Here is a 24,693-nt window from a genome sequence, read left to right on the forward strand (position 1 = left end):
CACAACAAGACCTCCCAGGGCGCTTAATCAGGACTTCCTCCCTTGAGTCTTAGAGCTGCTGCTGCTCCTGAGTAGCGGAAAGCTGAGAGAGACACATTTCTGTTATAACTCCTTTTAACAACAACTCATTCAGCTTTCGGCAGGCAGCAGCAATGGAAAGCCTCTGGGAGGAAGTCCTGGTTACGCGTTCTAAGGGCCTTGTCAGAAATTTCCAGCAGCCAAACAAGCTGCAAGGATGGAATAAGATCCCCCTGGACCCCTTCGTCACCTCCTTCTAGAGATTTCCATAATGTTCTCACTCCCTCCTACAATTTTTAGATGCGATTCTTTTTCTGTCTTGCACTCCCCACCCCCCAAACATGATTGAAAATAAGTAGATCAAGCAATAGAGCGCAGTGCTAATAGAAAGCTTCCTGAATTTGGTAAAGTAGTTCATCAGAGGGACAGATTTACTTCATGAAGAGATCCCTCTTCTTTCATTGGGAGGGAGGGACGTTCCGAAATTGGAGCTTTCAGCTGCAGACTGAACTGCTTCAGTCCAGAATACAATCACCACCGTTCTATGTTCCACTGCAGTCCTTTTCATGCATTCACTGCTTGTGGGGAGCAGAGTGCACCCACGGTCTTCATTTATCTGGAAATGTGTGAGTCAGTGTCTGTTGGTAGGTTCTTTCTCTGTGATCCAGATAGACAGAGATGCCGCTCAGACCTTTGACAGAATCGGTGGCTTGTCGCCCTCCCAAAACACACGTGTGCATTCCGTGAACACCTATGCATAGCGTGTAGGGTGCTTTTCGCAGGCAGGGTGGGCAACGGGCGGCTCTCCAGGCGCTTCCGCGGCGGGATGGAGGAGAAAGAGGGAGGAGCCTAACACATGCTCCCGGCAGTGAGCGGGAAAGTGCCGCGTCGCTTCATTCTCCACGCGCGGGCCGGTGGCGCGCCGAGGTGGGCCCGTCCCCGGAGCGAGCCGCGCGTGCAGCCCGCTTTCCTCGGCAGGGAAGGCGTCCTGCTCGCTCCCTCTCCACCAGCTGCGCTTGCACAGAAAGTTCCCACGCCACCGCGCAGAGAAGCCTCCTCGGCTCAGCCCGCCGCAACTCCGGCGCACGCCCATCCCGCTTGCCCGGGGGAAGACCCTCCGACAGGCTTCCCCGCCGTCCCGCGCACCACGCCCCATTTCGCGACCGCTCTTAAGGGAGAGGACAGCTCCTCCGCGGGAGCCAACGCCGCCGTCGCTCGCGCCTCGGGGACGAGGGGCAGGAAGGCTTCTTCCCGGTCCGGCAGGGAGAGAGAAGCGGGTGAGCGGGAAGGCGAGAGAAGGCAGCCGCGTCTGAAGAGCCGGCGACCGGGACACGAGTTCGGGTGCCTCGGCCGCGCTGAGGAGGACGGGGGCGGGCTCTTCCCAGCCCCCAAACTGCCTCGCCCAGCCCTCGGCCCGTGGGGTCGCGACTCGTCCGAAGGGGGCCGGGACTGGGCGGGCCTAGGCAGGGAGGGAGGGCGGGAGGGGGAGCGAGGCGGCGGCTCCGAGCTCAGCCTCTCGCTGTCCCCGCCCGCTCAGCAGCGGCGGCGGCGGCGGCGCGGCGGCAGCAGCAGCTCCAGCTCCTCTCGATCCCGTGTGAGCAGCGGTGGAGGCGGCGCAGGCAGCTCCGGCCAGTGCGCGGCGGCGGCGGCGAGAAGGATGCCCAGCCCTGCGCCTCCGCAGTGCTCCCTCTCCTTCCCGGCATGGTGAGTGTAGGAAGGAGTGCGCGCTAGCCGGGGCAAGGGCATCGGGCGAGGAAGGGGGGCACGCAGGGTAGCCCGCGAGCGCTGCGGTCCGCCAGCTGGCCAGCCAGCCAGCGCCTGCTCTGCTGGAGCCGCCGCCGGTCCTCCTCGCCAGGGACCATGCCAAGGGAATTCCCTGCCCGGCCAGCCCCTGCGCTGGCATTCGAGCCGCCGCCGCGCCGCTGCCCCGCTTTCCGCTGCGAAGCGAGGATGCCCCGGCGGCGGAGCGGCAGCCACACCTGCCCTACTGCCTCTCCCTCGCCCCTTCTGGCACCCGTCGCAGCCTTGGCGAGAGGGCTCCTTCCCGGCCTCTCACTCAGCTGCCGAAGAGCCCCTCTGCTTCCTGCGCGCCGCCTGGGCACTTTACCGCCTCCCTCGAATGGCACCCTTGGTAGGCCCCTCTGAGGGAGGGCAGCCCCGGCGGCCCCCCAACTCACTTCCCTGCCCCGCGTCTCCTGGGCCAGGTGGCTTCTGACGTCTCCCTTCTCTCTCCTAGCCCGACACCGGAGGAGCTGTGAGCAGCCGGACGGGGACCAGCCGACGAGCCCGCCTGCGCCCTGAAGCAGCCCAGAAGTGCCTCTCGCGCCCTGCCGGGATGAAGCGGCTTCTCTAGAGCGGGGGGCTGGCTCTGGGCAGCTACGAGTGACGCCCAGGAGCCCGCGCCCGCGCCCCCGTCGCCCCTCCATGGCGTGGCCCAGCAGGGGTCCTTGATCGGGCTGGGTCGGGGCAGAGCCCCGCTCCGCTCCTGCTCCCGCGACGCACCATGGGGTGGAGGCACCTCCTGTTGCTCCTGCCGCTCGCCCTCTACGCGCTGGCGCTCCTCCTGACCACGCAGGCGGCCGGCCCCCCACGGACACCCAAGGGCAACCGGACCCAGGGGGCGGCAGCGCCGCGGCGACCCTCCAGGCCGGCCAAGGAGCCGCTGAACCAGACGCTCGTCAGCACAGCGCCCTCTTCCGCGCTCGCCGGGAGCCGTGGGCGCAGTCCCGGCGGGGGGCCCGCGCAGGCCGCCTCCAGCGGCAGCGTGGGCAGCTCGAGCCCGGCCTACGAGACGTGCATGGGCTACTACGACGTGAGCGGGCAGTGGGACAAGGAGTTCGAGTGCAACAACAGCCAGAAGGATTTCCGCTACTGTTGTGGCACCTGCTACTACCGCTTCTGCTGCAACAAGCGCTCCGAGAAGCTCAACCAGGACAGGTGCCGCAACCAGGGCCCGCGGCCCAGCACAGACCCCATGACCCCCGCCACCAGCAACGACGGGCCCGGAGAGATTCCCAATGGGTATGACCCAAACGAGGACAACACGAACGCCACCGTCTACATTTCTTGTGGGGCCATTGCCTTTGTCGTCATCGCGGGCATTTTCGCCAAGGTGGCCTATGACAAAGCGCGCCAGCCGCCGCAGGAGATGAACATCCACAGGTGAGAGCAGGCGGTGGGCCCCGCGCCTTCTTCTCCCCCGCAGCCTGGACAAGGAATGTGTGAGCGCCCAAACAGTCACGCCATCCTAAGGCAGGGAGAGAAGCCCCCTCTCCCACAGCAGTACCACCACTTCCCTCACCTTGGGAACTGCTCACCATCCAACTTTGTGGCTTGTTGCTTTCTTCGCCCCCACCCTGCCCGGCAGAGTTTGCTTTCAGGCAAACAGAAGTAGCTCTTTAGGATACTGGAGCTACTCTTTCCACAGCAAAAATCCCTCTCCCCGCCCCACCACATGCCCTTGGAGATGAACATGCATACAAAATTTCATACTTTATGAAAATACCTTTTTCATGACAGGGCATGTTCTTGGGGAGTAGATCTTTATTCCCAGATGTAGGAAAGAGGGTGCTTAAAGAAAACACTTCTTTTCTTTTTACCTTGAATTGGCAATTACTAAAAGAGATTACAGTACAAAGATTTTTCCTCAATCCCAGTAAGAGTGTTCGATTCTGAATTAGTTCTAGTGGGACAAATGAAATCCGATATGTATCGTGAGAGAGAGAAGTAATAGTAGTAGTTATATTTTATAAATCACTTACTCATACTTGCCTTAAGGAGAGTCACAAAGGAAATTTCAAATATCATCACTTGTTACAACACTAGAAAGTAGATTTGTCAACAAAGAAATAAGCTTTTTCTCTGGAAGTGCCCAGGCTGAGAAGGAGAGTCAGAGACTCTTAATGTGCGATTTAACTACCTATATCCTGCTGCAGTTTAAGGAGCACTTTCTAAATGGATAATGTAGGTGTCTCAGTTTTCCATTAATAGTGAGAATTATTTTATAGTCCAATTATCACAATCACCTGACAAGATTGGAAGTCTTACCTCATAGGGTTTGAAAAGAAGATCTTCAAAATTACTCCTCTAATATTCAAAGATCATTAAATACTGTAACTGCACCCCTTTTGTTAAGGTGCTGAAATTAACAGGTCTTTAACCCTATATAATATCTATCCTATTTCTGCCTTTAAAATCTTCCTGTTTCATTTAGTGTTGCATATTGTATTTACCTTTAGGTCATTTAGATTAACTTACATTATCCTAACAACAAAGCACAGAATTACATAATGCCAAGCAGGCCTGAGGTAAGGAAATAGCTGCCCTCATTCAACAATACTTAATGGATTTCACAACCCCCACCCTGCCCCCCAATAAGGCAAATCCTGTTTCCCTATTTCAGGGCCGTATCTTCATACCAGTTTGCAAGAGATTGTAGAAAACAGTGTTCTTTTTTCATTTTAAACAAGGCTTGGCTTTATCTCTTCACTCTTGTTAGAGGTAGCTTTGCAGACAAGCACAAATCATGGACAGTGCTGTCACATCTTGCTCCTGAAGTTTGCACCCATTGAGTTCTCTCCATTTTGTACTAGACAGACACTTTTCCTTTGTAGCGGTCAAGCTGAACAAGAGACTCTGCCTTGTATTTTCCAGGGGCTCTTTCTGTGCTGTCCAAACTTACACAACTTTTGCTGTCTTCTTTAACCTTTCTGCCTGCTTCTGCTTTTTTTCCTTTGTCACCTGTTCATACTTTATCATTCCACAACCCACTGTACCCCTGAATTTTCAGTCTGGCATTTGCATTGTTCCTGATGATACCTCCTTTCTCTCTATGCTCTGTGTGGCTGCTTACTTGGTGCTTTTACTGTGCAAGTGCTAGAGAAAGGGAACCCAAACTGCAACAGGATTCCTCTTAGGAGGCTTCTCTGTCATAAGTCCCATTATGTTTTTCAGAAGGGACCCATAAAGCATTGCTGCTTGGTAGCTGCAGCTTCAAGCAGGCAGCTATTCTGAATGTTTCTGTTGGAAGCATTAATGGGGGTATTCTAAATTAAGACTTGAATAAAGAATGCACACAGTGCTTTTTTGTTTGCTTTAGGGAACTGTAGAAAAAGCCTACTTAGCTTCCATAGGAGTGTTGCATAGTAAAAATCCATTTCCATGGGAAAAGTCAGATGAGTGCCCTTCATTTTACCTCTGAGTGGCCACTACCTTTCTTCAGCTGGCATCTGTCATTGAGGCAGAGCCCCAGTGTGCTGCCGGGGGATTGCACTTTGGAGGTGTGCGCCACTCAAGTGTAAGCACGCAAAGTAATTTATAGGGAGCCGCTTCTTAAAGAACGTGTGACTGAAGCAGCCCTGACAGGGAAGAACAGTTCCCTTTGCATGATGATACTTTATTTAAGTCATCTGTTAAAGACTGTATTTTGCCCAAAGACCTGACAACAGTTTATTAACAGAAAAGCAGGCAAGTTTTACTTAGTGCATGGAATGCGATATCAGCGTTCTCCTTGGTAAAATTCCAAGAGAGGCCATGGAAAGACCTACATTTTTAGCCTTTTCTCTTGATTTGTAAGCGTTAAAAGCACTATCCTACTTATTTTTTCTCATCTCTGCTATCTCAAAGGAAGAGTTGGGCAACTCATCAGTTGATATAAGCAATGCCACATTGATATATTGGATTGGAACCAACTTGACATTCCCTGGCTGCAACTGAAAGCATGAGCTTTCCCTTCCAAAGTGTAATACCAGGATTAAATTTGAATTCAGAGCATTCTCTCTTCTTGATGTGTGCATCATGGCAGATCTTACCTGAGCTACACAGGTTAATGGAGTGCTCCTAGGGGAAAAGGGGGTCACTGAGTTTGTGGGAGCTCAGCATATGAACCTTTGGCATGCAGGACTAGAAGGGGCTGCCTTGCTAAGGCTAGCATTCCCTGGGGAAAGATGGCATTAGGGATGTCAGGAAAATCCATAACAGATTCAGATAAATTGAGACTTTTATGAATCCAACCTGTGGATTCTGCAGCAGTCTAGCTTTTTCCAAGTCATGTGAGTTCTGCAGACTTACGGACCATTTTTTAACTTTGAGGGGGTATTTGCACAAAGTTGAACTTATGCTAATGTACACCAGCACAAGTGTACATTAACACTAACACACACTTGTGCAAGTAGAACAAATTCTCCTGCAACCTTAAAATAATCTGATTCTGTTGATGACTGGAGGACAGAATGAAAAATGTTTGAGATTCCTCAAAACATGGATAGAGTGAATTGAACAAAATCTGTACATTCTAGATGACATATCTGATGAATTGGAAATGTCATACATGTTCCTTCTGTGTATAATCCCAGTGGCAGGGCAGGAGGAGGTCCACAGCTCCCATCAAAATCATAGGGACCTTGTCAGCCCTATCCAAACACCTCATGTCATTTCTGATCCTTTGAGTTTTCTTTTGCTTTATAAAGATGAATTCTCAATTGTGAAATGAATCACCGGTATGTGGATGAAGGGTATGAATAAATGAATGACAGACAGAGGGCTGGGAAAATTTCACTCTGAATGTCTTTGAAAGAACTGATTGACTTTTATTATTAGAACATAGTAACTGACAAAAAATTATACCTTTCAGAGACATTTAACCTAAATTTGATCAATACTGGCACAGCAGTTTAAATATTATGAAGCATTTATCCAGTTTCTAGGGGGTTACACAGTCTATTGTTTACTTGCTTTAAAGACAGTAAAACCGTACTTGTCAGGGGCTCTGTGCTCAGGAGTTTTCCTTTCCCTTAACTTGTCTCCTCTGGAAATTATGGCTGTCATCCTCCTAGATTCTTGCGGACCACTTTGCTGCACCAATGGCCCTCATTCGGGTGTCAGCAAAGGCTGGCCAAATGTGGGGAAAGTTTGGGGCAGGTGAAAATATATTCCACTCTGTTTCAAATGGTTGGGCTGAATGTCTAGGGCCAGGCAATCTTCCAGAAGCTGCAAGTACCTTTTCAGATTTGAGTGTGTGGCAAATAGATTGCTTGCCGCAAAGAACCCAGTGGTTTAACATAGCACTGATTTTGGTTAAATAGCTGATTACATCTCCAGCCCTATTCCCATGGTATCCAGTGGGAACGGAATCAAGCCCTAAACTGTAATGGATTCCATGTAGATTAGAATTTGATCGAGGCATGTAGGTACTGCGACAAGTCTTATTTAGCTCTTTGAGGAAGCAGCATTAGCTCGGTCAGAAGGACTTTCTAGCAGATACAGAGCCTCTCCATTGCTTCATACAGAATTGTTACATCATCTGGGCACAGAGACCCACATTTACCAGGGAGGCTGTGAAAGGAAGCTCACTTCTTTCATTGCTTAGAAAGGAAACTTGCTTCTGTCATTGACTTTCACATAAATCAGCATTCTCCTTGTTCAGTAATATGTTGTCCAGTTACTGGTGTGGTTGACTTTTTGATACCAAAAAGTATAATTAGTCTGTAACAGCCTTCCCCAACCTGGCACTCTCCAGTTGCTTTGAACTTTAATTCTCATTGGTTGTAGCCAGCATGGCCAGTGGTGAGGTTCGGCAGACATTTTCATCCAAGATATATGGAGGGCACCAGGTTGGGGAAGGCTGTATGCACTTTTGTAGGTGGCTATTTGTTGGAGAATTTCCAACATGTCTCTTAGTCTTCAGCGTATTATATAAAATGTAATGTAGCTCAAGTGTCAGATAATTCATGGGGTGGGGTACTGAGTTATCTAGAGTAAACAAAGAACGGTAAAACAAAACTTAGATTTAGTAAGGAAATGAGACAGAACTTCAGACTTGTTCAAAGAAACATAAAGTGGCATTTCTTGAATTCCTCTAAATTTTAAACAGAGAATTGAGATTTTTGTTAACACGAGTAACAAAACATAGCTTCCTACTTTATTCTGTTAGAATGGTTACAAACATAAAGAGAGAAAAATACTGTCATAGCAAGTGACACTACCATTTTCTGTTTTCCTCTAAAATATGTAATTATCACCTATTTAAACCATCTTGGTAAGCTTTACTAAACATATTCCTGATTACACAAGCATCCTGCTTATGGCTTTAGCAAGGTATTTCCTTAGCATCTTTCTGCTTGTTTGGTGGGCATGGCCCACACATCCATGAAGGTCCTCTTATAACTCTTAGTTCTGTTGTCAGAACTTAAACAAGGTCTTCTTAAAATGATCATGATTCTAAAGTCATATTAACGTCCTCCCCACCCCACATTTATCTTGCTTAAATAAGTAAAAAATTGGTCATGTCTGCCTTTCATAGTTGATTATTTAAATAGTGAGACATTAGCCTTGACTGGATCATTTTAAATAGGTTTGGTCCTGATCATAATCAAAGAACTTAGTGCGTGTGTGTGAAATGGGGTGTGATTGAGTCTGGGTTCCATGTGAGTTTCATGCTGCATATGATACAGATGAAGGAAAGACCAGGCAACTGTTCTGGTATACTAAAGGGTGCTTCCAGATGAGACTTTTTTGGTGACACTGCCCTGCTTTATTTACAGAAGCTTACAAGGGGCCCAGACATCACCATCCTCCTACTTGTGACCCCCCTTTTTTCTTATGAACTGTTCTGTCTCTCACTTTAACATAGAAAACTGTTAAGCAGTAAAAGACAGAACAGCTGCATGATGCCTTCTGATTATCTCCACTAGAATCCCTCCCTTCTCAGTCTGATCATTTTCTAGAGATGCTTAGCAGATAGGGCACTGTGCATATTTCAGGGCCAGTACTGCTGCAGCTGTCTATGGACAAGGCACTCCCTATGTTCCCTGTATAGCCCTCTTTAAACTTCGTTCATTTGCCTGAAATGTGCCAGCTTGATCTCTTGCTGTCCTCAGAACCAGCTTTCCATCTTCTGATACTATCAAGGTTGCTTCTTTATTGTTACTGATGCAGTTATATTGATATTGGCTCTCTTGGTCATGTTGGCACCTGCTCCTGGGTTTCCTCCAAAACTAGAAGTCTTCTGGCCTGGGACCTGTCTTTTCCAATTTGCAATAGCCTGTGTCTGCACTAGTGCAAATCCATAGATGATTTTTATTGGGTGTGCACTGATGCATAACTGACCCATGGGATTGTGCATTTCACCACACTACGCTTGTTGCCCGGTTAGGAATAATGTTGCAGCTGGATGTTTCTGAAATGAACACACACAGCTTCTTCCTACCATGTTGGTTCACTAAAAACCAACACCTCAAGGTCTCTGTAATAGTCCCTCTTACCTCCAATGCACACACCAATAAATTTGCTTTGTCTTTACCATTTTTACATGCAGCATTCAAACAAGTCCTTTGATTTACCTAGAAGAAGCCAAGTTCTTCCTGAAACATTTTTGTAGGCACAGTGGCAAATTTATATTGCATTCACAGTCATTTTACATGGTAGACTCTCTGTGGAATGAAGCTCTCCCCTTGTTTCAGTGCTCCCCCTTTCCTGCAAATGTGCTTCCTCTTTAAGCCATGCCTTATGATGTTTAACCCACTAAGTCATGTGCTGAACTAGTCTCATGATGTGAGTATGTGCCACAGATAAGCTATTGGCCTTTCCGCAGTGCTGAATTGTAACTGGAGATGAAAAACAAAACAAATTCGTATCAGCACTCATACTTCTGTTTCATTTTATGCAAGAGCTGAGAATATAACCTGGTCGCCAAATATGAACAGCTCACGGCCATTACACTCTGATCATTTTATCTGCCAGTTATGTTTTTATCTCGGTTACTATAGCATCCTTCCCCCGCCTGGTGTTGGACTGCAGCTCCCATATTTTCCAACCAGCATGACCAGCGTTGGTTAGGAGTAATGGCAGTTGCCCTCCAACACATCCAAAGAGCTCCAGGTTGGAAAAAGCTGCGCCAGAAAGTCACGGAATGATGAAGATACACGTTACTGGATTTAGCAGGCAAAATCACTAATTTTGCATATGTACACTATTAATAAAAGATGTCACACATGTCTTTTCTACTCCAGAATCAAGTACAAAATGTAATAAGTGAAAGTGGCATCTCATGTCTGGAACAAGTGACACTTATGGTCAAGTTGTCAGACTTGCATCTCTACCAGAGGGGCACCTGTTCTATTTGAGCTTCTGCAGGTGTCTTACTTTGGCTTACCTGTCTTCTTCCTTCCTTGTGCCTTTTCCAAGAGGCAGTGGCTTTTCACTGTGCATGTTATTATGCTCCACGAATGTGAGTAATCTGAGCACTTGAACCTGCATCCCACTCTCTCAGCAAGTACACTGTGAACCACCAACGTGTGCCCTTATCGACAGCCATAAGCAGGATGTGATGGTACATAGGCAGATGTAGCTAGATTTATAAAGCTTGAAGCTTACACCAAAAAAGGCTGTGTCAGTCAACCTCCCAAATACTGCAAAAATTTGCTTTTTGTCACCAATGCCCCTTGAAGCTTTTATCTCCAGCCGTCATTAATACATACCCCTTGCACCCAATCCCTTCCTTAGCGGATCCTTATAATGCCACAGCAAACACTGGCTGTGCCTGCCCATGTCTCTGGTTTTCTGGAGGGGAGATGGAAGCAGTCAGTGAGGTTTGCAGCAGTTTCTGCTTCCACTGTTTTTTGTAGTGTGTAGTGTAGTTTGTTGCACTATGAAATTTTCTATGTGGTTACAGGGAAGACTATCTTACCCAGGCCAGATTTTACTCAGTAGAAGGTTGCCTGCTTGCATAGTGCTTTGAACTTTGTGTGACACGCAGGTAAACTGAGGATGGGCAACAGACTAAATGGAGAATGGCAGGCAGTCCAGCAGCATCTTGACAGTCCGTTGCTCACCCCTCCCTTATAGCCTCCCAAGGGAAATGAATCCTTTCAGGTGAGCTGCCTGGTTGACTGTGTGAATGCTCCCTAGCCAGCATCAAAAGTGAGCGCAGGATCCACATTTTAGAGGGTTTGGTGGGCTTCAGCATCCCCATCCCCAGCACACAGGCTCAGTCCCAGCAGGGACTCTTCTTCAAGCAGAGTTTACTTTAAAGCACAGTCAGTGAGAATGCCTTGATTCTGGCCCTTGGTTTTTCCTGTTCACAAATCCAGTGTTACGATCATTGTGCCTGAGCTATCTCTTCTGCTGAAATAGGGTGGAGACTCCCACTCAAGGGAGCAGAATCCTAATGGAGCAGTGAATGGATGTTCATGATGACCATCCGGCTATGGATCCAGAGAAAAAAGACTGATCTTCATGCAGTTGCATATAAAGAGAAGTTTGCAAATGATCGGTGCACATGCACCAATGACTGACTTTGAGGACCAGGTGTACAGTGTAGGTTTTTGAGAGCACCTGGAGAGGACATGCTTAGTGGGCCTCCTCCCTTGGAGGGATGAGGTTGGAAGGATCAAATTCTTCATATTTGGTTCCCATTTCATTGCTCTCTCCCGCAGCTGGGAAGCATCCAGCTGAAATATCATGTATTGCGCATGTGGCAGAATAGTCATCTCCATCAAGCCTTCCTTCTCACCCCCATTGTTGCTTGTTGCTCTTCCTGCTCACCCTTTTACTCATTATTGTTGCCATTGGTGTGCTTAACACCTGCTAGCACACAGGGCAGAAAACAAGGAGGCAGTGGCCTCTCCTTCTCATCACCACCTCTTCCTGTGCAGGAGTGAAAGGCAAGCAAACCAACAGACTGCAAAGGGTGAAGAGGGGCACAGCCCCAGGTGACTCCTGTCGGGGAGCCCTGCTGGCATGGGGGCCCCTGGAGAATGCTCAGTCATGCTGGCTTCTAATGCTGGTCCTGCTTGTGATCTCCCCGTACTTCTTTAGATTAGCTCCCTGCTGTAGCTGCGGCTGCTCGGCTTGTCGTTTCATCATAACAATTGCAGAGGGAGAGGAGCACACCGTATGCATGGTGCTGTGGTCCAGTGGAGGCTTTTCAGTGGCGTGTCTCAGTGATATCCACATACATCTCAGTGTGTCCACTGGCTGCAACATGACTGCTTTTCCCCGTTGCTCTAAACGTGAAATGAACCAGCTTGGGGGTATTTTGATCTGTAACAGTAAGCATGGATGAGTCGCCAGGATGTTCATGTGGCCAGCCTGGCTTAAGTCAGCGCAGTCTATTAGGACCCTAGCCTCAGCGTTCAGTTCCTGGTGATCTTGCTCAGAGTTGGATGTGTCATGAGCCATCATCTGCAGATATGAATGTGCATCGATACCATCTGCTCAGATAGGTGAAGCATCTTCCTAGGCAAGATTTGTTTTTCTGATCTAAGATTGGCACAAAGCGCCTTTCATATTGTGTCATAAGCAGCTCAGGCCTACATCCCTTATGCAAGTGAGTAGGATGCCTTTGGCTTCTCTTGAGATGAGGTTGGAAGGATCAGATTCTTCATATTTGGTTCCCATTTCATTGCTCTCTCCTGCAGTTGGGAAGCATCCAGCTGAAATGTCATGTGTTGCGCGTGTGGCAGAATAGTCATTTCCATCAAATGTGCTGGGGATTGCACCAGGGAGGAGTTTGTTTTCCTTATTTAAGATCTTTTGGGGGGCAGTGGCTCACACACAGCATTGTAACTTAATTAGAAAGCAGCTAATCGTCAAGAGCGGGGGTTGCGCATGCAGTTCTATGCAAAGTTAGGAAAGAAGTGGCACGGAGAGTGCTTCTTATGGCTGGAGAATGAGACTGTGCAGTTTGATAAGACACCCTTTGGCTGAGTAAGCCTTAATCACAGCTGAATTCATAAGGGTGGCATTCTTCTGACACCACTGCGGTGCTCTTCTGTGTACTTGGAAGATCTTCGTTGCCTTTAGTTCAGATATCAAAATGAAATTCAGGCTGCAGCTGTAGCTCCGCTTCTGTAATATGAAGTCAGAAGGTACAGCAGAGTTGCAAGCAATGCAAGGGGAGCGCTTAAGCCAGCGGCAAGCAGATGTTCTTACCTTGGACTTGGCATCACACTCTGCTTTCTTTCTTCACCAGCGTAATCTTCACTGATCAGGCGATGGCCTGCATTGCTCGACTTACTGGGTCTTCCATCCATTATCTCGTGCAATGACCAGCATGCGGTTGATTATTTCAGGGAAAGCATGCACAAAAAGAAGTGCATCTGTGTGCACAACTAGTATTAACCGATGTTTATCTTGGTTATAAGATATTAGGAGTTAATAAATTAGAGTGCCATCCTATGCATGTTTAGACAGAAAATGCCCTATAGTTCCCAGAATCTCTGAGCCAGCTGGGCTGGGAGTTCTAGGGCTTTTTCTATCTAAATGGGTTTGGGGTTTTACTATGTTTCTCATAATGCTGTTAAAGGAGTTTGGACATAAGACCATGCCCAGCCATGATAAACCTTGGGTTATCACAATAGGAACAAGCCAAACCCTTCCCTTGGCTGGCATACTCCCCCATCCTTTCTCCTCCAGGATGGTATAAAGAGGAGACCAGAAGCTTCCATTTCCAATTTAGCTCAACCACAAGTGTAGGCTGAAATCCTGTACATTTTTAGACTGAAAAGAAGCCATACAATTCTCAGCAAGGCCCTGTCAATGTTGTTGGCTGGCAGGGTGCTGAAAGTTGCAGGACTTTTTTCTGTCTAAACATGCATAGGACTGTGCCCTTAGTATGTCAAAGCTTGGCTTGTTTCAAAGAAACCGTAGCTAAAATTAACAACAGTCTATTGATGTGGATGACATGTCAAGCTACAGTTCATAAAAAACAGAGTGGAAGCTTCCACACATCCAGACTAGGTTGAGAGAGAAAGGGGAAAGGTCACTTTAGGATAGCAGACCTTTCTTTGCAAACAGACTGTAAGCAAAACACATTTGCCTTCTTGTCAATTATGCTAATATTAATTTTTTCTTACAATAATTATGGTTAGTGAATGCTGCTAGGTTGGTCAGGAACAGGGAATGGAATCTGGAACTACGTAGAAGTCAAACACCAAGTATAATTTGGCACTTTTTACTGGTGATTGGATAAAAATGCACTGGTGCATGGCACCCTTTTTTCACCTGCTGGGATCCAATTACCAGTAGTTTATCTCCTCAGTGGATCATTTCTGCAACCTCAGGTGTGATTCAGACCCTCTGTGTCTCAACCAAGACCATCTTAAAGACCCTGTTCCCAAGAATGCAACTATAGTAGAGGTCTGGTGGAAACATCAAAACCAGAAGAAAGTTATAAGGTAACAAAAAAGTAGATTGCACAAATTCAATATGCACCAATGTCCATACTGCAACATTGCTCACCTTAAACTCAGGCCCCCTTTCTTGCACTAAGGCTACTGTCAAGACTCTGATGTGCTGCTCGGATACTTCTTTATTCTGTAGACCAGTCCTCTCCTGCCTGGTGCCCTCCAGATGACTTGAATTACAGCTCCCAGGATCCCATACCATTGGCAATACTGGCTGGGACTGATGGGAGCTGATGTCCAAACCACCTGAATGGTACCAGGTTAGGAAAGGGTGCTGTGTCAGGGAATTAGTCATGTTACCCACTCAAAGACTGGACACATCAACATAAGGACTTAGAAAATCCATGAATATTTGCCCCAGTCATATTGTAGCCTTTGCACAGTAACCCCACAAACCCTGATGTAAGTCAAGAACATGATATGCAGTCTATTCGAGATAGACAAAGATGAGTGCGATAATCTTTCTGTGAGATGTAGGCAGGAATACTCTTGTTTTCTAAAGGAAAATGCAGCGTTTTAATTAATCAAACTACAAACCAGAGTTCGACAGACCAAGGTATTGCTGCCAGGGGAGGGAAGCATTGGTCATATTTGTCATTTATTAAATGCTGATTGAGTGTCAGTGCAGATTCAGCTTCTGAAGAGTCACGAAATGGCACAGGCATTGGAGAAAGTTGTGTCACTGGCACTGTTCATACTACGATCAGTACCAAAGAGGTGCTTATGAGCACTTGCATGTTTGCATTTCACATAGAAAGATTCCAGGAAGTGAGGTGCAGCCTTGATAAAAGTGGACTGGAGCCTTCAGCACAGACGGTGGAGATGAGGGTCGTGGGTGGGTGACTGGACACCCAGACATTGTTTTAAGAATGGGCATGTTAGAAAGCTTCTAAGGTTGCAGCTGCTTGATGGACCCTTACAGGGCAAGAGCCTGATAGAACATAATAGAACTTCTTGAACATTCATTGGGTGGGGCTGCTTCCATTCTGTGTTGCAGTGGTGTGTAAATGCATGTGCAGGCTGAGACAGCTTCTTGGATAATGTTGCGAACAGGTCTGGTGCTCAGGGTCAGTGCTCTTTAAGTTTGGTCTAGACTTAATATGGAATTACATGACTCTTTCAGTGTTGTTTGTTTGTTTGTTTGTTTAAAATAAAACAGCTTTAGAAAGATACAAGGGCAGTAGGAGAGTAGCAGGGTGGGGGCTGTTTAATGCCGTCCTCCCTGTTATTTGTCTTCTCCAAATCAACTCTCCAATCTGTTCTCTTCCTGTTTGGGGAAGATGTAGCCTCCCTGATAATTTTCTCTCACAATTTGGAATGCACCTTGGGCTAATTTTGAGTGAAGAAATGGGAGGAAGGGAGAGGGTTAAGCAGAGCTTCCCTACATGATTTCTCTGCTCAAACTCACATCTGTTTCAGACTGTTTTTCATTTAAAAAAAGCCACTGGGGAACCTGTTCATCGTGCGTAGTTTGGCCCTGTGATTCTAACATCTCGTGGGGATATTTCTAATTAAACCTTTCCACTTCCAGAAAGTGTGTCCTATCAAATATGTATACTTATAAATAAATATATGATGCAGCTAAGAATGCTGAAGGGATGGGATATAATTCTCCATCTACCTTCAGATTCTGCAATTTGCATTTCAGGGTTAAAAAAAATGCTATAGATGGACAGAGATTTATGCTCTCTGTTTACTAACCTCTAAACCACATTTCACTATTAAGGATGAGAGGTGGGTAAGCCCTTCCTCGTAGGTAGGGTGGCCTGTTGTGTATCACCAGAAGGGAAGAAATGCAGAGAAGTATCTTTATGTTGTAAACAATCAGAAAGCTCATGAGCTGTTGGACATTATATAAAACTTGTTAAATAAATAAATAAGTCACTGCAAGAAAAAGGACAAACGAGGGCATGCAGATTCATGTATAGCGATGGAAATTTAGAAATCAGGGTTCTAATTGCATTAGAATGCAATGCAGCTCCTCACAGAATGGAAGACTGCAGCCGGGGTTCCTGTATGACTGCTTGGGGGTATTTAAAGGAACCCTTCGTGTGGTTCCTTCTCTTGAAACTGGACAGGACAGTCTTAAGCAGATGATGCTTTCAAATGGAGAAGTATCCTCTGTATAGTTGGAGAGATGGCCAGCTTTTTTCTCAGATCTTGGAAGAATGGGAGCAAATAAAAAAGGACTGGAATTGGATTCCGCCCATCATACTGTTTGCAGTGCTTTGAGTGACTGCGGTGGCCACTTCTTCAGAGTACTTTCTTGCCTGACTTGTCAGCATTGAGAGTGCAGAAATCTGCCTTACCTGAGGCAAAAGCCATTTGTCCATCTAGCCAGTGTTTCTACTCTGACTGGCAGGGTCTCGCGTCGGAGTCTTCACATCCTCCGCATTTCTACCTGATCCTTTTCATGGGCAACCAGGGACTGAACCTGGAACCTTCCTTATGGAAAGCATGTCTTCTCCCACTAAACTCTCATATCCCCTGTAAAAGCCTTGCCATCCAGTCTGCCAGCCCCTGCCCCGATGCTCTTACGTGTTCTCACGGGTCATCCTGCGGCTGTCAAGACTGAAAGGGCTGAGCTGTGGCATGGTGCCTATCAGGCCTCACCTCTGGATGATTTGCAGGACTCTTTACCCAAATGTCTATGGCTTTGGAATTGGGAAGTTCACTGGCAGTAACAGGGGGTGCTTCTTGTTTTGTCACCTGCTCTGCTATGCGTAGGGTTTGTGTGTATGCCATTGGCAGTTCTGGGATACGTATCCATTTAGTATACTCCTATAGTCCTGGTATGTCTCCTTGACCCTAGCCTGCTGAAGCTAGTTTAAATTACTAGTACTACTTCTACTACTACTGTTATTTCTGTGCCATCCAATTGCTAAAGCTCTCTGAGCAGTTTACAACAGCACATAAAATACAGTTTAAAAGCAAATTTTAAAAACTGCAATAGGTAGCACAAATTAAACCACAAGACCTATTAAGCAACTTATACAATGCTCCAATATAACATTAAAGCCAATTAGCAGAGGACAGGCTTAACCTGGTACCAAGGTAGAGCTGGCACCAGGTGGGCCAAAGTGGGGAGCTTGTGCCATAAATGAGGGGCCATTACTGAGAAGACCCTCCTTCTTGTTTCCACCAAACAAGTCTCCCTCAGAGACCCCAGGTCTTTATTGTAGAGTCTCTGTTTCTCCAAACTTTTTATCAGAGAAGAAATACTAAAGAAACCATAACTTGTTTAAATCAGGATTCAGCATGTTGCAGTCAGGGAGGTTATGGCATGTAGGCAAGAATACTACTTCTAAGATAATGCTACTCATGTGTAGAATTTACCTGGAGAAGAGAATTCAGTATCCTGGGTATTTCAGATTTCCTTTTTTGTTTAAAAGAAGTTGTTTCTAGTCCTTGTGTTGTGGAAATGAGCTTGAAATATGTGAATTTGCACACAGGACTTGTATACCACACATGTGCAGTCTCCGTACAAATTTGATTCAGAATGTGGGTTACTGGTGCAGTTTTTCATAGAGAGTACTGACAATTGTTCATGTTCATCTTATTTTTCCCACCATGGACAGCTCCCAGCACCATGGGACACTACTATACTGCAAATATATTATCTAGAGCATGAGTCCTCAAATGAAGACCTGCCATGCCCATTTGGACCCGCCCCATGCATGCCCGTGTCCATGCGCACGCACGCCACCACCCACCACGCCCCGTGCGCGGGGAGGCAGCAGTTTGCTCACTTGGAGAAAATGATCTCCAAGCGAGCAAGCCACTGCCTTGTGCACCTGCCTCACGGCGCATGCCCACGCCTCGCCTTGCCTCTCCTCGCCCACGCCTCGCCTCACTTTGCCTCGCCATGTGCCCCGCCATCCCCCTCAGCGCACTTGCCTGCACATGCAGCCCCCTCCCCTGTGCTGACCTGCGCACACCACCGGCACCACCTTTCCGGCCCGCATCCAGCACCGGCCACTTTCAACTGGCCCCCTGGTGGAAAAGTTTGAGGACCCCTGGCCTAGAGCCTAGAATGATACAGTGCGGAATGGAGATAATAAGCCATCCCTTCTTTCAAGGATGGCAACCAGCAATGCTCTGTAGAAACTGGGATAATAGTTCTGCTTTCAGCACTTTTTACTAATTTGTGCACTTGGCTTGAGCTAGAGGAAAGGAATGATTTTCATTCTGAAACCTTTCTGGAAGTGAAATGCTTTACTTGAAGAAACTATTTTCTTACAGGTAACAAAAATGCATTAAGAAATTCAGTTGTTTCACAACTGCACAAGGGGAATAGGGCACCTCCAGTCCTGTCCTCCTACTTGAGAAAACAGAGCAGGTCATATGGTATCAGCATTAAAACCTCCCCTACTCCTTCCAACCCAAACACTCCTGTTTTCTGTCTTGGGAGAAGCATTGGTTTTAATGTGTTTTACTCTGTTTTATGCATGGTAAGCTGCCTAGGGAGGCCTCAGCAATTATAAGCAGCCTATAAATACATGAAAATAAATAAATTGTAGCTCTTGGCTACATCAAGAAAGCAACCCATGTGTTGTCTGTCTGTCTTTCTGTCTGTCTCCCTCCCTCCCTCCCTCCTCCTTCTTTCTTTCTTTCTTTCTTTCTTTCTTTCTTTCTTTCTTTCTTTCTTGCTCTGTGAGGTATAAACATTCTGATAAAACATCATACAACTGTCCACAAAGAAAGATTACTGTAGGAAGTGTCTTGATGTTTTTTTTTTTTTTAGTGTGGAAACATTTAATAGAGGTGCATTTTTCACAGAACACCTGGGTAATATCTTGCTTGCTTGTCCATGCACTCCAAACTTCACCCGTAGGGAGTGCACTGAGGAAATGGACAACTGTCAAGCCGAAAGGTGCTGCTGGAAACCTGGGCACCATTCTGCTTCTCCTCTCCCTTTGTTTTCTCCTTTCCTGTCTTCTTTGCATCTCATGTTCATTCATATGTGTATATGCACCCAGGAAAGAAAACATGACAGCAACATTCTCCCTTTTTAAGCCAACTCATTGTGTCCCATGGTGACACTTTGAGTGACTTTTGCTTGCTCTTATTGTTGGTTTGTCACCAGCTTGCACTGTCTTCTCTTCTGCTTTCCAGGGCTCTGGCTGATATCCTCCGGCAGCAGGGACCAATCCCCATAGCACACTGTGAAAGAGAGACTATCTCAGCTATAGATACCTCCCCCAAAGACAACACACCTATCCGAACTTCCTCCAAAAACCACTACACACCAGTGCGCACCTCCAAGAGCAACCCAGGTAAGCACTGCACTTCTTCAGTACTCAGGGAAGCACACTTGGTGATCACTTATGGAAAATGAGTCAAAACCGAGGTGCTGAGTTCATCGGGTGCCGTGCATTGTTGCCGAGGACTCCAAGAAGGATCTGTGGTGGTTTGCATTGCAAGTGGTCTTTGAAGAAATGCAGACACATTTGCTAAGTGACGCTATAATGCCACAAGGACTTGCCAGTCATGTTTCAATCCTCCGTAAGGAGGAGGAACACAGAGATGTTTTGTGACTGCCTCACGGTCATGGACTGTAGCTTGGCTCTGGGATAAGAGGAAGGCAAAAGAGTGCAAAAAACAAATAAAGGAAAGTCTACAAAAATAAAACAGTGGGAACATTATGAAGGGCAAGCAGTGGTGGCTCATGCTTCCAGTCAGAAAGCATGACCCAGATCCTCATCTAGCGTTGCCAGGAGCCCTCCATTGCCTTTGCTTCCCACCTCCTGGGAAATAAAGGCACACTTTGTATTCTCCTTTGCATGAACCACTGCAATCATAGTGGGACACGACGTAGAGTGAGATGCCCCAGTTCAGTCACAAATGATTGAGTCTGACACGGGAGTCACTGGGCAAAGTTTTCCTGCCTCTGCTTATTTGGGAGGTCAGAGCAGGTGACCTTAAATGGGTAATCGCTCCATGAGGGGCTGAGCCAATTCATCTCTTCTGCAGAAGGGGAAACTGAATCTTCCCAGAACTGTGCACAGCTAGGCTATTTAAGAAATCTTTTCTTCCTTGATCTTATGGATTGGGGCCTGAGGGAACTTTCCCGTGCTTAGGAAAAAGAATGGCAGTTGTCCTCGGGTTTTGCAAGACAGGGACTGTAATCCTGAGAAGTTTCCCAGTCTTTGCTAAAAGAGAGACACAAGTGCTGGCCAACCTACCTCTTCTGTCGAAACATATAATTAGGGAAAAGCAGCTTTGATAGAGACCGTGTTTCAGCAGAGGCATAGCATAGGAGACTGTATACTGGGACCTTCTTCATCTGCCACTTTACTGCCACCATTCCATCCCTGCTCCTCCAGCTGCTCCTTTATGGTTTCAAGATGGGTGTTTATCCCTGCAAATGCATGAAAAGAACCTTTTGGGGGTGGGGTGTAGCAGTGGTGTCTGTGGGAAATGACGGGAGAATAGTGAGTGAAGAAAGGATTAAGCACTTCCCCCTCCCCAGGTATCCACTGAAGGCCACCTTGACTGAACCGGTGTCTTCCAAAAGGGAATAACAAGTCACTGAGCTTTCAATAACATGTGTTTGTATTGGATGTGCAGTCTGGTCTTAAAGTGGACAGAGGCCCTTGAATATCAGAATAACAAGAACATGGAAATACTGCATACTTTAATGGGGCCTGCTAGTTGCACCCCCTAAGAGAAGACCAATGAGGTGAGATCTGAAGGTTTGAATAAGATGAACTATCCTGCCAAACAAAAGAAGGATGATCCCTGGAGAAAGAGAGTAGGAAAAGAAGGAGCTGCCAAGGGTAGCAGCTCTTCTAACCAAGCAGGGGAGTCAGCAGAAGAACAAAAGAAAGGCATCAAATTCACATCAGGATTTGCATCATGATTTGAGGGGCTAAACCGATACTCCTGCCAGTATTGCATTGGATTTTTCCCGCACATGGAGTAGTTGCACAGCTCAAAGAATGCTTTCCATACAGTTTTCTTCTTGACCCTCAAGCTTTCCAGAGGCAAGGAATATTTTCTCCACCATCTGGTGCCTCACACTGGCCAGCCAGATACCTCTGGGAAGCCTGTACCTGGGCTGGACGGAGGTTGTTCTTCCCTGTTGCTGGACCTGGGCAACGGGTGTTCAGTGGCAGGCAACCCCTAAGATTGGAGGTTCTATCTATCTATTGTAGCTAAAACCCATTGTGGAAACAAGTGTCCTTCAAGCACTTTTTATAGGAGCAATCACACAGATGCATTTGAAAGTGCTGCATTGTTATAAGAAGACTAAGATGCCACATGTTTCCTGAAAGTTTGCACCAGTATTCGGGCATCCAGCATTCCTGAGATCCCAGTCATGCTTGCCATACCAGCCCCACCCTTCATACATTGTGGGAAGAGCCTGAAGTGGGGATCTTGCTCTCTATATGTATGGTCCCTTTTTCATTTAGCACTCCGTCGCGAAAGAGGAACCCTGGTCCCCTCTTCAAGCATACACTAAAATGGCATTGGAGGTGACAATTTTATTTCCAAGGAGTCAGAAGTTTTTGATTCTCTGAAGAAGCATCTATAACTGTGCAAACTGAAGTAACTCATGTAGAAGCCAGTACAATAACCCTGGCTGTGCTTTTTTTTCTTGCTAGCGTACCGGGCAGGTAAATGAGGTTTTTAATCCCATAAGAGGGGCACTTTAGCTCTGCCAAGGTACAGACCAGTTTAAGGGTGTGTTGAGGTGGGGATGTTGGAATTAAAAAGGTTACAACCTCAAGGTTGTTTACCTGCCTGGTACGCTAGCAAGAAAAAAAGCTCATTACCAGGGGACTCCAGAACTGACGAGGTCTCATGTGCACAAATGAGTGCACATGAATTTTCCTTGAATTTCCATGAAACTCCTTGAATTTTCATAGCACCTCAGACCATCAGGTTCTTCTTCACCCTAGTCAATGTACATGTTCAGCTGAGAGGGATCATGTGTAGAGGAATGCCATGTTCCATCACTATGTGTGAATGTAAAAGGCCTCAAGTTCCTACTGAAGGACAGCAGCAGCAGCAGCAGCAGCAGCAGCCACCACAACAACGGTGGTGGCATCACAGAGGCAGAGCGTTGGGAGGGAAGAGGAAATTAGTTCAGTCTAATTAGGATGAAGAAGGAGATCTCTGCAGATTATCTGAAGTATTTTAAATGCCAATGAACTGGTTTGGTCACAGGGAGAAACACTCTGGATTTTGTGGCATCCTGGGTTGCAGCTTGAAATGACAAAAACTTTCCACTTCTTGTCTACAAGAGTCTACAAAAGTCTTCACCAAAGAAATGAAGCTATGATTTAAGTTTCTTCTTTTATTTGCAGAGTTCACAGTATGTTGGGAGAAGTGATTGCTGGGACTATTGTTTTAGTTGGTTTCAATAACAGCAGCTGTGAAACAAAAGAAAAGAAGATGTGTATAGATTGGGGATTCTGCAATTTTTATTTTTATTTTTTTGCTTCCCAGTGCAAAAATTATGTATTTGCCATTATGGATAAGTATGATAAGTATGCTAAATAAAGCAATAGATTTCCAAATAGTTACTCTTGATCTGAAGGAAGGAAGGAAGGAAGGAAGGAAGGAAGGAAGGAAGGAAGGAAGGAGTTTGTGTGATTTCTGTTAAAAGGGAAAAGTGAGAAATAAACCATCATTTGTGCTTGGTTTGGAGAACAGTGATGTCCGCTAACAAGCTTTCTGGGCTTTAAACAGGTAAAGAAAATGAGCATCCCAGCATTGTGCCCCACCACAACCTGTGCCTAGTTACCTGGGAGTAAGCACTATTGTTCTCAGGGGAACTTGTTTTACAGTCGATAGGCACCGGATTGCTCTGTGTGCCTAATGAGTGTGAGTGAGCATCAATAATGCAAAACAGTCATTGGGCAATTGCAGAAATCATCTCTATGTTCAAAGTGCCTTGAACTTACAGTGCCAGTATTTGATGAGGCAGCAATATAACAAGAAAAATATTGGAAGGTTTCACATGTATAGATTACAAGGGCAATGGCTCATCTACAATATGGGAGGGAAGCATATTTGAGGAACTGGTTCCTCCATTCTGCATGACTATCTAGGAATCTTGCCATTTTCCGTTATGAGTTAAATATAAAACATGGCGATGGGTTTTGGATGATCATCAAGAAAAGAAGCTCTGGTGGCTTCTTTCCTCAGCCCTTCATGAGCCTGGCAAGTGTCGTGCTATTGCCAAATTACCCACATGGCACGTGGCTTCCCATGTCATCTGAACCTGGTGAGATGCACAGCAGGGGTGGCCTTCAAACCGCCCCAAACCCCATAGCCTTTTGTGGGGTTCTGGGCTGGTTTTGAAACCAGGCATCTCTCTGGGTTGGGATGCTATGGGAAGCTGCGTGCCGAGAGGGTCACAGGGCAGCTTGTGTGGTGCGTCACCTGATACAGGGGCCTACCATAATTGTGCAAATCTGACCAGCATGTTTAAGCTTGCAAGAAATCTCTCTAATTGGTCTGTCTATCAGTATTCCTTTGGCACATTGCAGAGGCGCTAATTGTTCAATCTCATCCTTAAAACTTCGACTCTTATGTTTGCAAGCTTAAGATAGTGTTTCATGATTTTGGTTCCCTGTGTGGTGGGCAGTTCAGGACAAGCTCTAAAAAGTGGCATAGTGACTTTTCTGAATAGTGTATGCTGAATATTTGTGTAGTGCCTTTCCTGGCCCCCTATGAGAGCTTCTCAAAAATCATATTGGGTGCTGCAGCTGAAAGAGATTCCTCACCTTGATTTAAAAAGTTTGCAGACTCAGGGGACCTGGCTGGACTTGCCATGCCCAAGGCCCAGTCTCCCTTTCCAGATGGAAGGAGAGCCTCAGACCTGAGCAGATCTTGCTTCACTGTGTCTCAGTATATGTTGCACCAGAAGGACAACACAAGTTAGACCTGTGTGATCAGGTACAGCTGGGGAAAGACTTTAATAAGCCATTGAAGTCAGGATGTTCCCAGTGTGGACACCCTCAAAGTGCAGTTTTCAGCAACTCCCTTCTACCTGGGGAAAATTCTGATTTTAGTCTACATGCTAAACAAGAACAGAATGACTCTTCAATGTTTTTTTTTTTTTTACAAATCACAAATGTGCCCTGCCAACTGCAGGGTTAAGCAGAATGGAAACATTTCCTCTTTTAATTCTCCTTACACAGATGGGAAGTGATTTTGAAGCCAATGCCAGATTTCTCTGAGCTGGCAGATGAGAAGAGACACCTGTTTTGCTTTAGTGATCCATGCGAAGAGCACCCTGGAGTCACATGCAGGGGGACCAAGGCTTCAGAACCCCAAATGATCATTCCCACCCTAAGATGCATGTGGAAACAAGCTTGTGGAAACTGCTTATCATGAAAAACCCACTGAATAGCTGAAATTAATGAATCGGTGTATGACCTGGCATTAATATGAAGAAGGCTTGAAAGGGCATTGATCCTAGTTTAGACTGATATTTAGGGCATTTCCAGACTCCTGTTTACTTGAGGTCAGCTAATTT

General features: G+C 46.5%; 1 protein-coding gene across 4 annotated transcripts in view; it reads left to right on the forward strand.

Moving 5' to 3' along the window:
- The first annotated feature begins 1,586 nt into the window (after nucleotides 1-1,586).
- SHISA6 (shisa family member 6) overlaps nucleotides 1,587-24,693 on the forward strand; it is a 298,466-nt gene continuing 275,359 nt past the window's right edge. For 2 of the 4 annotated variants that reach the window (XM_044453712.1, XM_044453714.1), the window contains exons 1-3: nucleotides 2,109-2,149; nucleotides 2,255-3,180; nucleotides 19,317-19,477. In XM_044453712.1, coding sequence (XP_044309647.1) covers nucleotides 2,522-3,180; nucleotides 19,317-19,477 — 820 coding nt within the window. In that variant the 5' untranslated portion in view covers nucleotides 2,109-2,149; nucleotides 2,255-2,521. Of the gene's footprint in view, nucleotides 1,723-2,108; nucleotides 2,150-2,254; nucleotides 3,181-19,316; nucleotides 19,478-24,693 lie in introns of those variants that run through there. The other 2 variants (XM_044453713.1, XM_044453715.1) reach the window with 2 other exon arrangements.

This window comes from Varanus komodoensis, unplaced genomic scaffold (assembly GCF_004798865.1).
Source record: "Varanus komodoensis strain SLA01 unplaced genomic scaffold, ASM479886v1 scaffold7_1, whole genome shotgun sequence".
NCBI classification, from domain to species: Eukaryota; Metazoa; Chordata; class Lepidosauria; order Squamata; family Varanidae; genus Varanus; species Varanus komodoensis.